The sequence below is a fragment of the Eptatretus burgeri genome, chromosome 2, assembly GCF_056783735.1.
Source record: "Eptatretus burgeri isolate ZD-2024b chromosome 2, Ebu_testis_v1, whole genome shotgun sequence".
In the NCBI taxonomy this organism is placed as follows: Eukaryota; Metazoa; Chordata; class Myxini; order Myxiniformes; family Myxinidae; genus Eptatretus; species Eptatretus burgeri.
The window spans coordinates 152,329,035-152,342,884 of record NC_140962.1 but is presented as its reverse complement, the minus strand read 5'-3'; the positions used below and the strand labels follow the sequence as shown (position 1 = coordinate 152,342,884).

At 43.7% G+C, this 13,850-nt stretch overlaps 2 protein-coding genes across 3 annotated transcripts; one reads left to right on the top strand and one right to left on the bottom strand.

The window, feature by feature from the left end:
• Window positions 1-457: 457 nt before the first annotated feature.
• On the bottom strand, window positions 458-9,479 carry LOC147033577 (uncharacterized). Its single transcript, XM_085857068.1, has 2 exons — window positions 9,095-9,479; window positions 458-1,510 (listed from the first exon to the last, which is right to left on the bottom strand). The coding sequence occupies exons 1-2, from the start codon at window positions 9,477-9,479 to the stop codon at window positions 1,116-1,118; spliced, it is 780 nt and encodes a 259-aa protein (XP_085713194.1). The 3' UTR covers window positions 458-1,115.
• LOC147033576 (uncharacterized) lies at window positions 9,222-12,848 on the top strand. 2 transcript variants are annotated; one of them, XM_085856994.1, is made up of 2 exons: window positions 9,222-9,510; window positions 10,833-12,653. In XM_085856994.1, the coding sequence occupies exon 2, from the start codon at window positions 10,840-10,842 to the stop codon at window positions 11,893-11,895; it is 1,056 nt and encodes a 351-aa protein (XP_085713120.1). In that variant the 5' UTR covers window positions 9,222-9,510; window positions 10,833-10,839; the 3' UTR covers window positions 11,896-12,653. The 2 variants fall into 2 exon arrangements, with proteins under 2 accessions (XP_085713120.1, XP_085713130.1); XM_085857004.1 differs by having other exon boundaries at window positions 9,356-9,484; window positions 10,833-12,848.
• The last annotated feature ends 1,002 nt before the right edge of the window (window positions 12,849-13,850 follow it).

Sequence of the window (13,850 nt, the reverse complement as noted above, 5' to 3'; positions counted from 1 at the left end):
TCGAGTTGGGGCGTTTCATGGTTAAGCAGAGGAGCATTTTCAGGTGTTCCATACCATAGTATATAAAAAAAATAAAAATGACCGTTTTTACAGCCATTTTTCCCTGCTGTGCAGGGGTTAGGCTTTTTCTTGAGGAAATGTTTTTTTTATGGCCGGATGCCCTTCCTGACGCCAACCCTGGTCGCCTCTTACGACACACAGGGATATGGTACACCTATTCTAACCGGGGCATACACCGGGACCAGTACACTGGTACTCACTTCGCCGACCTCAGATGGATGACAGGCTGAGTCAACCCCCTGGTGTTAATTCAGCAGCCAACGGGGCTTGAACTCAGGATCTTGGGATCCCAAGCCACCACCCTAACCACTAAGCCAACACCAGGCTTATACCATAGTATATAGATATATATATATATATATATATATATATATATATATATATATATATATATATATATATATATATATTTGGTATTCAATGGCTTATTTCAGGATCTGAACCTCAGACAGCTTCCAGCTGCAGCTCAATTTTTGTGATATTTCTTCAAATCTCCTTCAACTCCCTACAAGGCCACTTGTGGGGGTTTTTTTTTTAATCACTCCGTCACATTTTGCTCGTGGGAAAAATCTCTCCCGCATGAATTTGAAAAGCGTCAGTTAAGAAATAGATTGGATCGATTGATTAGATTGAACATTTCAGGAAGTTCTGTTTATTACTCCCGTTGCATCAACGAACGCTGGCGTAATGTCGGCACTTTTCAGCTTCCAAGTTCTCTTCACTTTTCAGATCGTGATACGTCATTTAGGCCAAATTCATTGGGTACTGGCACTTCTATTAGCAATGCCGTCCTTTCCTTTTTGTATCTGAGTACTCTGTCCAGTTGTCATGTTTTATTTTCTATTTTCACACTTGATGGATGGCCAGGTTGTACGTGAGCACAATGTCCTCGTTTTCAACAATTGCTTTTGGGTCGTGCTTCCACGTCTTTTCTGAGACAAAGATATTGAAGTTTTTGCAAATGGACCAATGGATTACTCTTTGGATGTTGTCACGCTTTTGTGTGTATAAACACGCTTTTCATTCCTGTACGACTTCTAAGGTGGCATTTTAAACTACTTGATTGATGAAATGTCAATACTGTGTAAATTCATGTGTTTCTGACAGTGCGTCAACTGACTGAATCCCTTTCCGCACACATTGCACGTGTAAGGGCGCTCCCCCGTGTGAACTCTCATGTGCCTGTGACAGTTTGACGAGTTACTGAATGCCTTGCCGCACACACGACATTTGTAGGGTTTCTCTTTTGTGTGGATGCGAACGTGTCTCACAAACATCACGCTTTTATTTGTACTATAACAACAATGGAGGCAGTTGTACTTTTTTTTCCTGGAAACACGTTGGGGCATTTCCTGGTGCATTTTCAAGTGAGTCTCCAAAGCAGCCTTACTGGTAAAGCTGTAAGAGCACGAGTTGCAGTCGAACTTCTTAATGTGCTTCTTCTGGTCCCCTGTCAATATCGTTCACAAGAAAATTTAAAAAAAAATTTAAAACAAGTCATTTCTCAACAGTGCAATGCAAAGAAGCTTAAAAGTACAGGCTCAAAGATAATTTTTTTTACTCGATATGAACTTTTTCATTTCTGGATTATAAAGCATTTATCATTCAGCCTCATGTTTTTCATCTCACGTCGTGCTGTTACCATAATCAATAATGTGTTTCATACAATTATTATCCATTCTGTACTATAAAAGTGAATTGGTATATTTATATATGCTCCAGAAACTAAAAAATTTTTTTTTAAAGTGATTCTTCACCCTTGAGAGATAGTGCCAAAAACGATATAGTACTGTTTAGCACGATATCTCAAAAATATATTGGGCCCAATAGAGTTTCAATTTCCTCTGTTGAACGGTTTTCGATGTATGCCCTTAACAAAATACAAACACAGACATACGTACATGCCTGACCAATTATTGCTTAACCCTGCTTTTCTCTTTGCGAGGGCAGACTAACTTGATGAGTTGCTTTCACTCGGAGATTGCCGATTGTTCCCGGTCTGTTGATGGTTTCAAGGTAATAAGTGTGATTTTCGTATGATGGCATAGGTGCCTTCGCTATGACATCATAACTACATATGAAGAACGCGACATCCGAACAGTATGAAAATTTTTGAGGGTCATCTTGGGATAAATTGGTCGCTTACGTCATCAGTCACATGGCTCTGCAGCCATTATATATATATATATATATATATATATATATATATATATATATATATATATATATATATATATACATATATACATATATATTGTTGCGGGCCGGCGGGGTCGGGTGAGACGACCACAGGTGGGGGAAAGCTACGTCGATTCTCACCAGACTCCCCGGAATTGTAGGCCGTCGCTCACGGATAAATCTGACGCGGCGGGTCGCTTAACCGACCATGGACGCCAATAACTCAACCGCGTGACCTGGGGTCCTCCTGTCTAAAATCAGGTTACCTAATTAATCACGCGGTTTAACCACCGGGGAACCACGCCCTCGGTACTCCTTGTCCGAACCGGATCACTCTACCAACTACGGATCACCTTTCCGAATCGGATACAGCCGAGCGGCACTGCCAAGGACATACCGGCTTGAAGGAACGGATTGTTGGGAATAAAGACCCGGCTAAACTTGGATCCGAACCATGCTGGACCAATGGAGGAAAAGACAAAGGTGAGCTGGGAACATTTCTGCAATTATTATTTATTTACAATAAGTGAGGAAAAGCATGTGGCACAACAAAAGGTTTATTGGGCATGTAATGCAGGGAAAGATGAGAGAGGTGTGGGGTGCAACAATTATACAAGCGACTTACAAAAGCAGACACAGAGCAGACTTGACGCGAGATGAATAAAAGCAACAATCACAACAATAAAAGATCTTACACAGGCTTACCTAACGGACAGGCGCCAACACTCTCAGACACACACTCAGACAAAGTAAACCCAATTGTGAAAGGAACTTTTGCAGCCAGGGAGGGAGGGAGTTGAGGTTACAGTTTCTCGGTACCTGAGTGTTTCGGGGAGGGATGCTCCATGGTGCGGCACCCAACAAAAGTTGTGTACTTCAGTCCACAGCCACACGAGTGGTAATCGTGTCTGTAGCAGGAGCCCGAGTAGAGAAGAGCGGAGTCCAAGGCCGAGAATGGAGCAGTAGACAGGACCAGGTAAGAGGCTTGGTCGAGGTCGTGTCGGCGGGGACCAGTACAGTAAGCGGGCCATCGAGGTGAGATGTAGGCAGAGCCAAGCCGCAGGAACACTTTCACAACAACTCCTTCAATTCTCCACTTTCCAACCGACTTCTCACGCCTTTGACCTTCTTTAAACCAACTCCCACCGACTTCTTCCTTTCAATCTACCAACAACCACCGACTTCTTCCTTTCGATCTACAACCAACCCCATCCTCTGAGTAATTGCTCCGTACTTTATAGATCCCGGAGCTCAGGGAGGAGCCATGGCGAAATCAACGTCAATATCCGATCCGAGCATCCTGATTGGACCGGCCCTTCATGTGGTCCGCCTTTCTGGACGGTGTTTCAGCTTGATGCTCGTTTGGCCCGCCCACGCCACGTGTGTCTGGGTTTGGGAAGGTGGATGGTGGCGCAGCTTCCATAGTGAACGTCGGGATTTTGCCTCAGCAAACGAGACTCCAGACACAGCGGGTAGACGGTGGTGCGCTGTGGCCAGCGAAACGAGGGTAGCAAGCGAGATGAATTTATCTCAGAAAAAGGAGGGAATAAAATAAAAGGTGAAAAAATGATTTATTAATCCTGACTTGAGACCATCGAAACGCACTCCCTTGTCTTCCCACGAAACACAAGGAAGGGATCTAACTACACGTATATAAATGGATTAACTGACTCAGGACAACTATCAGTTGTATGCATACGGTTCCGAGATATATATATATATATATATATATATATATATATATATATATATATATATATATATATATACACATATATATATATATATATATATATATATATATATATATATATACACACATCTATATACACATATACACATATATATACACATATATATATATACACATATATATATACACATTTATTTGTTTATTTATTTATATTATTTTAAAACCTTCAAAAATCTTCTCTGAGATGGTTGAACAGATCGAGTTGAATCTTTACAGCTCTAATGGAGCTCTCCATGAGGAGCAAATGATTCCCAGCTATGATGGAGCTCTCCATGAGGAACAAATGATTCCCACCTACGGTGTCTTCGATCACATGGTTTGACAACCATATTGGATTTACCCTAAAACCATTTGATAAACCTTATTCTCCAGAATGGCTGAACAGATTGCAGGGAAACTTCACACGCATGTTCCCCAACCCTGGGGGATACCAGGGTCGTCACGAATAATTGATAGGTCACCATATCTGGCAGCCATATTGGATTGAAGGAAAACTTTTTTCTTTACTAGAAGGGCACTCGGTGGAGCGCATGCATACCTCCGCCACGTAATGCCTGATCCACGAGAACATATCGGGCCCAAGACATTTTTGAAATATCATGTTATACAGTACGTTGTCGTTTTTGGCCTGATCTCTCAATGGTGAAGAATCACTTTAAAATTCTAGGAGTCGGATCTGGATCCGGATCTTTACCAAAATCTACTCAGTTTGTCGTGGGTTATACACCGAACCTGTCCACCAAGTTTCATCTGGATTTGTGCACAACTTATTGAAATACCGCGTACACAAACAAACAGACAGACAGAGAGGAGTGAAAGTGGGCGGAGGTTAAAAAAAAAGTTAAATATTGGAAATAATTATGGAAATGGAGCGAATACTGCAAAGAACACGTAATAGAATAACATCTCATGTACGGAATTTAAATGATCCATATTACAATCACGTGTTGACAGTACACCATGACTGGTTGGCAGGGCTGAGAGGATGGGCTGGAGTTACGCACACTCGCCTCGAAGCTGTCTAGCCTGGGTTTGAATCCCAACCCAGCTATAAACTGTCATCCCGGTGTTTCACCGCCAGGGCGATTCATAAATACTAGCTGAAACCCCGTCACAGACGGATTCCGTTCATTCAACCACACTCACCAGCTCACCCACACTCGAGGACATGGACTAGACAGGACGTGCTTGCCCCCGCCGACTCATCCCCCGCCCCTGCCCCATTCAATTTGCTTACCCCCGCCCAAAAATGTAATTACCCCGGCCCCGCCTCTTCACTCCCCGCCCTCCGTCTCTTGATTCCCCGTCCCACTTGCCCCCGGGCTCCCACCCCCCTGTCCACCCCCTCACACTCAACTCCGCCTAATTCAACCCAGCCCCCACCCCATTTCCCCCTGTCTCCCACTTTCAATTTGCTCACCTCCACCCAAAAATTTGCTTACCTTCCCCCCGCCTCTTCACTCCTCACCCCCATCTCAACGAAAAGTGTTTATTCTGCTTCAGAGTTGAAAGTTGACAATTTCCACTATGTGCGATGCACTCTTTCAGGTACGAAGTTTCTTTCAGTCCAGGTCACAGTACCGAGAAAAACGTGACGCGACCGCTAGGAGGAGCACAAAATTGGTCCTTCAGTATTAATATATAGATGTGTGCCGTCCCTCGGATGGGCGTCAAACAGGGCGGCCCATCTGCCAGTATTAGTTGGTGGACGTTAAAGATCCTATGGTGTCCTTTGCGAAGAGTAGGTGAGCCATCGCCGGCACCCTAAACAAATTACAAATTCCTGCCCTGACGCCTGCGAGGATGGAGATGGCAAACGATCCAGCATAACTCGTTCCAATTAAACTGCAACGTAATGGCAGCACCGACGCTCTGTAACAATACGGACATCGGATCGGACATCGGATCGGATGGTTGTCATGCAAGCAATCCGGAAGTGTCACCCCTGCTGGAGGACTATAAAAGTCGAGGCAGTGATATCACTGCAGTGTGGGGGGTACTCGCGGCGGGGGGGGATACTCGCAGCGGGTACTTGTGGGGGTACTAGTGGCGGATACTCGTGGTGGATATGAACAGGGGATACTAGTGGGGGGGGTACTCATGGTGGGATACAAGCAGGGGTGGATACTAGCGGTGGGTACTCACAGTGGATATGAACGGGGGGTACTGGTGGGGGATACTCGTGGGGGGGGAGGTACTCACGACGGGATACATACGGAGGGGGGGATACTAGTGGGGGTACTTGCAGCAGGATACTTGGGGTGGGTACTCACAGCTCCAAGGAAGGCACTATCACATGACAAGTGTAGGGAAATGAAATTGCGAGTTAGTGAAAGCAGATTGCAGCCCGACTCGATATCACTTCATTGAGAAATTCCATTTCGTCCACACCACGTACACCGAGCTCCGCGGTTTCATGGAGTCACACCACGTGACCGCAAGGCACGTGTCCATGAAACCGCAGAGCTCGGTGTACGTGGTGTGGGTGAAGCAGGAGCTGCAACTTGTGCAAAACTTTGAGGAGGATTCCCGAAACTGGTTCTGTGGACGATCGAAGCACGTGGAAGGAATACCAAACTCTCCACAAGTGATGATGTTCTCCATCCCATTGAGATCAAGCGCACGACCAGTTAAACATGAACGGGTGTTAAACATGAACGGGTGTTAAACATGAACGGGTGTTAAACATGAACGGGTGTTAAACATGAACGGGTGTTAAACATGAACGGGTGTTAAACATGAACGGGTGTTAAACATGAACGGGTGTTAAACATGAACGGGTGTTAAACATGAACGGGTGTTAAACATGAACGGGTGTTAAACATGAACGGGTGTTAAACATGAACGGGTGTTAAACATGAACGGGTGTTAAACATGAACGGGTGTTAAACATGAACGGGTGTTAAACATGAACGGGTGTTAAACATTCTTCAAGAACAGCGAGATTCACATGAGGCCGAAGTGGTCTCGATGGATACGAAGCTGCACAAAAACTTTTGCTGAGGTGTGTGTGTGTGTGTGTGTGTGTGTGTGTGTGTGTGTGTGTGTGTGTGTGTATGTGTGTGTGTATGTGTGTGTATGTGTGTATGTGTGTGTGTATGTGTGTGTGTATGTGTGTGTATGTGTGTGTGTATGTGTGTATGTGTGTGTGTGTGTGTGTGTGTGTGTGTGTGTACATGTATATGTGTGTAAGTATGTGTGTGTACATGTGTACGTGTGTGTACATGTGTACGTGTGTGTACATGTCTACGTGTGTGTGTATGTGTGTGTATAATGTGTGTGTACATGTGTATGTGTGTATGTCTATGTGTGTGTATGTGTGTGTACATGTGTACGTGTGTGTGTATGTGTGTGTATAATGTGTGTACATGAATATGTGTGTAAGTATGTGTGTGTGTGTGTGTGTGTACATGTGTACGTGTGTGTGTACATGTGTACGTGTGTGTGTGTACATGTGTACGTGTGTGTGTACATGTGTACGTGTGTGTGTGTACGTGTGGGTGTGTGTGAGTGTGTATAATGTGTGAGGACATGTGTATGTCTATGTGTGTGTACATGTATATGTGTATGTGTGTGTATGTGTGTGTACATGTGTACGTGTGTGTGTATGTGTGTGTGTATAATGTGTGTGTACATGTATATGTGTGTGTGTGTACATGTGTGTACATGTGTACGTGTGTGTGTGTGTACATGTGTGTGTATGTGTGTGTATAATGTGTGTGTACATGTGTATGTGTATAATGTGTGTGTACATGTGTGTGTGTATGTGTGTGTGTATAATGTGTGTGTGTATGTGTGTGTGTATAATGTGTGTGTACATGTGTGTGTGTGTATGTGTGTGTATAATGTGTGTGTACATGTGTATGTGTATAATGTGTGTGTACATGTGTGTGTGTATGTGTGTGTGTATAATGTGTGTGTACATGTGTATGTCTATGTGTGTGTACATGTATATGTGTATGTGTGTGTATGTGTGTGTGTACATGTGTACGTGTGTGTGTATGTGTGTGTGTACATGTATATGTGTATGTGTGTATGTCTATGTGTGTGTACCTGTATATGTGTATATGTGTGTATGTCTATGTGTGTGTACCTGTATATGTGTATATGTGTGTGTGTGTACATGTGTATGTGTATGTGTGTGTGTTTATATGTGTACATGTGTATATGTCTATGTGTACGTGTATATGTGTATGTGTGTATGTCTATGTGTGTACGTGTATATGTGTATGTCTATGTGTGTGTACGTGTATATGTGTATGTGTGTGTACGTGTACATGTGTATGTGTGTACATGTATATGTGTATGTGTGTGTATGTCTATGTGTGTACGTGTATATGTGTATGTCTATGTGTGTGTACATGTATATGTGTATGTGTGTGTATGTCTATGTGTGTGTACATGTATATGTGTGTGTACATGTGTATGTGTGTGTACATGTATATGTGTATGTGTGTATGTCTATGTGTGTGTACATGTATATGTGTATATGTGTGTGTGTACATGTGTATGTGTGTGTACATGTATATGTGTATGTGTGTGTATGTCTATGTGTGTGTACATGTATATGTGTATATGTGTGTGTGTACATGTGTATGTGTGTGTACATGTATATGTGTATATGTCTATGTGTGTGTACATGTATATGTGTATATGTCTATGTGTGTGTACATGTATATGTGTATATGTGTGTGTGTACATGTGTATATGTGTACATGTGTATATGTCTATGTGTATGTCGATGTGTATGTACGTGTGTGTGTGTACACATCTAAAAACCACAGAAAAGAATAGGGCTGGAATAATCTCCACGAAGTGATGCACACGTGTTGGTCGTGCCACGGATAAGGTCACAGGCACAAGGAACTTCCTCCCTCCTCTCCCCACTGTGAGTCGATGGAGGGGAGGGGAGGGGGAGGGGAGGGGGAGGGGAAGGGGAGGGGAAGGGGAGGGAGGGGAGGGGAGGGGATGGGGAGGGGAGGGGAGGGGGAGGGGAGGGGAGGGGAGGGGAGGGGAGGGGAGGGGAGGGGAGGGGAGGGGGAGGGGAAGGGGGAGGGGAGGGGAAGGGGGGAGGGGAAGAGAGGTGAGAGGACGACGACTCACCATCTTCTTCCGGGTCACTTGCTTTCTCCACAGAGCTCAGGAGAGATTCTCCGTCGTCTTCCTGGATGTGAAGTTCTCCAGGGGGTCTTCCCGTCTCTTGTGCGTCCTCAACACATGCGGACACGACGACCCGTTCCGATCTCCCCGCACGACACGTCTCCATGTACCGACAGAGCTCGGCGTACATGGTGAAGGTGAACTTCCGTGTGGCCAACGAGCACAGTTGGTCCCTCACGGTCGCGGGCTCGGCCCGGGCACACAGAGCTCCGAAGATCTCGATCCCGAGCTCGGTGACCGCGGCCCTGAGAGACTCCTTCGATAGACCCTGGATCTCCAGCCAGGCCGGGACGAGACCGGATCCACCACGATCTCTTTTTGTGTCCATTGCCCGTGAGGAACCCGCGCAGAGATTCAAAGTAATAAATAAATCGCACGTGTTTGGTCCATTGCTTCAGTTTTCTTTGCCGAGTGATCTCATGTAATATAACCAACCAACTAACTAACTAACTAACTAACTAACTACACCCGATTCACCTTAACTCTACATTCTCCATCAAATGTATATATTACGGTTTTTTAAAAACAACTTTAACACTTCCTTTTCCTGTAACGCCGTCGTGCTTGGCACAGCCAAACTCTCATGATGATTATGGTTGTTGTTGTTGTTGTTATTATTGTTGTTTTCCAATTCACTCCAACTGATTGTGTCACCACGTAAAATTACTTAATTATCTTTGTGACGTGTTTCAAATTCATGAGGAATTGGCCATGCACTCATGAGGTACGAAAGGACCTTGTTTGTGTCTCAGCATCACACAGAGTGCAGGTCCACACAGGTCCACACAGAGTGCAGGTCCACACAGGTCCACACAGAGTGCAGGTCCACACAGGTCCACACAGAGTGCAGGTCCACACAGGTCCACACAGAGTGCAGGTCCACACAGAGTGCAGGTCCACACAGTGTAGGTCCACACAGAGTGCAGGTCCACACATCTCAGAACCATTCCACACAGGGCCGTACACAGGGGTCTTTTCAAAATGGCCACCAGCATAATTTGCGAAATCCCATTTTTGACCTGGTAACTTCATTACTCGGAGAGACACAGGCAATATCTTGGTATAAAACTTCATAGGATGGTAGACTAGTTAATACTAAGCTGTTCTGGGTATTGATCCCAGCTGGCTACGCGCTCTTTTCAAAATGGCTGCCATTACAAAATGGCCGCCGGCTCAATGACAAAATCATGTTTTCAACCATAACTCGATTTCTAGAACAGCTAGAATCATGATATTGGTGTCTGCACCCATGTTTTGGGGTGTGGGGAATCCAATGGTATAATCAGAATGCATCTATCTTCGTTTGTTTGCTTACATTTCAAAATGGCCACCAGCGAAATTGTGAAATCACATTTTTTTTACCATCATTTCATACTAGAACCGCTTCCCGTAAAGCAATAATCCCATTTTTTCATTAGTCCGGACCTTCTGGAAATTTTTTAGGTTGGCTACCCCTGTATAATCAACATCTGCATAACATGGTGAGGATGGACGTCCATTGCAACTACGATACGCTATACATGTACTGAAAGTCGTTCATTATTTCAGCTGTTTTTGCAAGACCCACGTGGGCAGTATAAATGCTTTACTTACGATTTATTTAAGTAAAAGGTCCATCCTATATTTTACATATGTCAAAATGTATAAGATACTAAATTTGATTTTTCTCGTGTACTTTCAGATGAACCATGGCAGATGAAGCTGAACAACCAAGTACAAGTTCTGTTGATGTTGAATTGTGTGCTCCAGTTGCCACAAAAGCCAAGCTAGCTGCCATTACAATAGACTATAATTGTTGTGTGATATGTCAAAAGTCCAATGCAGTACTTCACAACATCCATGAACCTTCAGTTATTCAGCTTAGATTAGCAACGGAGGCGCGTCAGGATGATGCATCTCACAGTCTTGGCATGGACCTCCACAAGGAAACATTTTTAGATGATCACAACCCAAAATGGCATCCAAGCTGCAGAAATAAGTATTTACTAAAATCCACATATGAACGCATTCAGAATAAAAGAGCATCATGTCACCACACTGTGGACACACATGATAATGTCCTTCATTCTGACAAATATGGTCAACCAGAAGCACACATGCGACGTTCAATGGTTGGCAGCTATAACAGCAAAGAACAATGCGTGATATGTGGCAAGGTTTATTGCAAAGATGGTAAGAATTCCAAAATACAAACAAAGAACAGGGAACAGTCTGTGTTTGCAAAAGCCAAAGAACTGGATGATAAAACTGTGTTGCGACGAATAGAGGGTTTTGGTGACAAACCGATTGATATGATAGCATATGATGTCTGCTATCATAAGCCTTGCATGAACCGATATATGAAATTAACAAATCTACCAGACTCGTCTAATGTCCCGGAAGACTTATATGGTATATCTCTGATAAGTTTAGGTGAAATGATAGACAAACCACTGTTCAACGAGTCCTCAGTATTTCAGTTAAAAACCATGAGGGATAAATATCGGGTTCTTCTCCGGGACAATGGTGTCTCTAACTGGGAAAGCTACAGATCTTCACAGCTGAAGAAACGTCTCCAGATGCATTATGATGAGAAAAGTTCCTTCCTACCAAGAGAGGGAGGTTCAGACTTTGTATGCTCATCCCAACTGGCAATTGGTGATGTGTTCGTGAAGGTTAAGGAACTTCAAGAATCTTGCAAGTCTGAGAACTCGGAAATTTTTAGCAGGCAAGTCAGGTTTGCTGTTGAATCTTCCACCAACTGATGACGCATTGGAACAACATATCAAGCGGGCTGATAATTGACTTTGCATCATTTGGATGGATACTTCAGGATGAAGGGAAAGTAAATCCAATCATGGTCACAAGGAAAGCACTTCCTCCAAACTTGGAAACTGTTGTCAGATGCAAGTGCAAAAAACGTCGTGCAGGAAACTGTGCATGCAGTAAGAACAATGTGCCATGCTACATAGGATGTTCATGCCAGGGTAAACCATCTACTTGTACTAGAGCTGCATATGTGGAAGAGAACCCTACTGATGATTGAATTTTGCAAAGAAAATAATTTTAGAATGTCTATTGGTGTTAATAAAATCTTCTTCTTTCGGCTGCTCCCGTTCAGGGTCACCACAGCAGATCAATCCGTATGATCCGCATAGTGATTTGGCACATGTTTTACACCGGATGCCCTTCCTGACGCAACCCTGGTCACCTCTTACGACACAGGGATATGGTACACCTATTTTAACCGGGGTATACACCGGCCCAGTATACTGGTACTCATTTCACCGACCTCAGAAGGATGACAGGCTGAGTCAACCCCCTGGTGTATTAATTCAGTGGCCCAACAGGGCTTGAACTCAGGACCTTTTGGATCCCAAGCCACTGCCCTAACCACTGCGCCAACACCAGGCTTATTGGTGTTAATAAAATAGTATTGAATAAGTCATAGATTTTTATTATTGAAAAGACGCTTTCGTGTGTACCAGTATGAGCTATCCACAATAAAACAATTTTACAATTTGAAATATTATCTTATTATATATTGTATTATTGCATTAAAATACAATAACTATTATACAGGGGTGGCCAACCTAAAAGTGTTCCAGAAGGTCCATACTAATGAGAAAAATGGGACTATTACTTTACGGGAAGCGATCCTAGCATGAAGTTGTGGTAAAACATGTGATTTCACAATTTACACTGGCGGCCATTTTGAAATTTAAGCAAACCAACTAAGATAGATGAATTCTGATTCTACCATTGGATTCCTCATACCCCAAAACATGGTTGTAGACACCAATATCATGATTCCAGCTGTCCTAGAAATCGAGTTATGGTTGAAAACATGATTTTGTCATTGAGCCGGCGGCCATTTTGAGAAATGGCAGCCATTTTGAAAAGAGGGCATAGCCAGCTGGGATCCATACCCAGAACAGCTTAGTATTAACTAGACTACCATCCTATGAAGTTTTATACCAAGATCTTGGCTGTGTCTCTTATAGTAATGAAGTTACCAGGTCAAACATGTGATTTCACAACTTACGCTGGTGGCCATTTTGAATTTTAAGAGACCGAAAAAGAAAATACTTCAATTCTAATGGTACCACTGAATTTGTCATGCTCCCAAACATGGGTTTAGATACAAAAATCATGGTTGTAGCTGTTCTAGAAATTTAATTGTGCCCGAAATACGATTTTATCATTTACGCCATTTACGCCGACGGCCAATTTGAAAAGACCCCTGTGTACGGCCCTGTGTGGAATTGCCAGAGGGGTGGCCCACCTAAAAGTGTTCCAGAAGGTCCGTACTAATGAAAAAATGAGGCCATTGCTTCACGGGAAGCGGTGTCCGGTTGACCCCCTTGGCTCCCCGGGTATAAGGCCTATCGGCCTCTGCTGATCGATTATTATACACTGCACAGGCTTGTTGCGTCAGATTCCCATTGACTTCGTTTGGGTCGAGTGTTTATGACGATGAGGGACCTCCTCCAAAAAATCAAATCACATGTCGAATAAATATTGTTAGTAAGGTTTAATCAAGAGGAGCTGAGTGGACAGAGAAGACAAAAAAATATACATTATGTGTTGCAGGTTATTACCACAGTGCGGTCATTCATGTTTTATACCACAAGTTATGATCAATTGTTTTTCCTTGAGTACAGAACTTTATTAGCCCCCCCGCCCCCCTATTGGGCTTGATGCGAAACCGGGGCTCATG

What these genes read in the sequence shown, in the direction of transcription:
- LOC147033576 (XM_085857004.1), top strand. Translation starts at nt 10,840, where the DNA reads ATGGCAGATGAAGCTGAACAACCAAGTACAAGTTCTGTTGATGTTGAA.
- LOC147033577 (XM_085857068.1), bottom strand. Translation starts at nt 9,479, where the DNA reads ATGGACACAAAAAGAGATCGTGGTGGATCCGGTCTCGTCCCGGCCTGG. An exon ending in AAGTGACCCGGAAGAAGATG is followed by an intron (nt 1,511 to 9,094) that starts GTGAGTCGTCGT and finishes CGATATTGACAG; the next exon opens with GGGACCAGAAGAAGCACATT.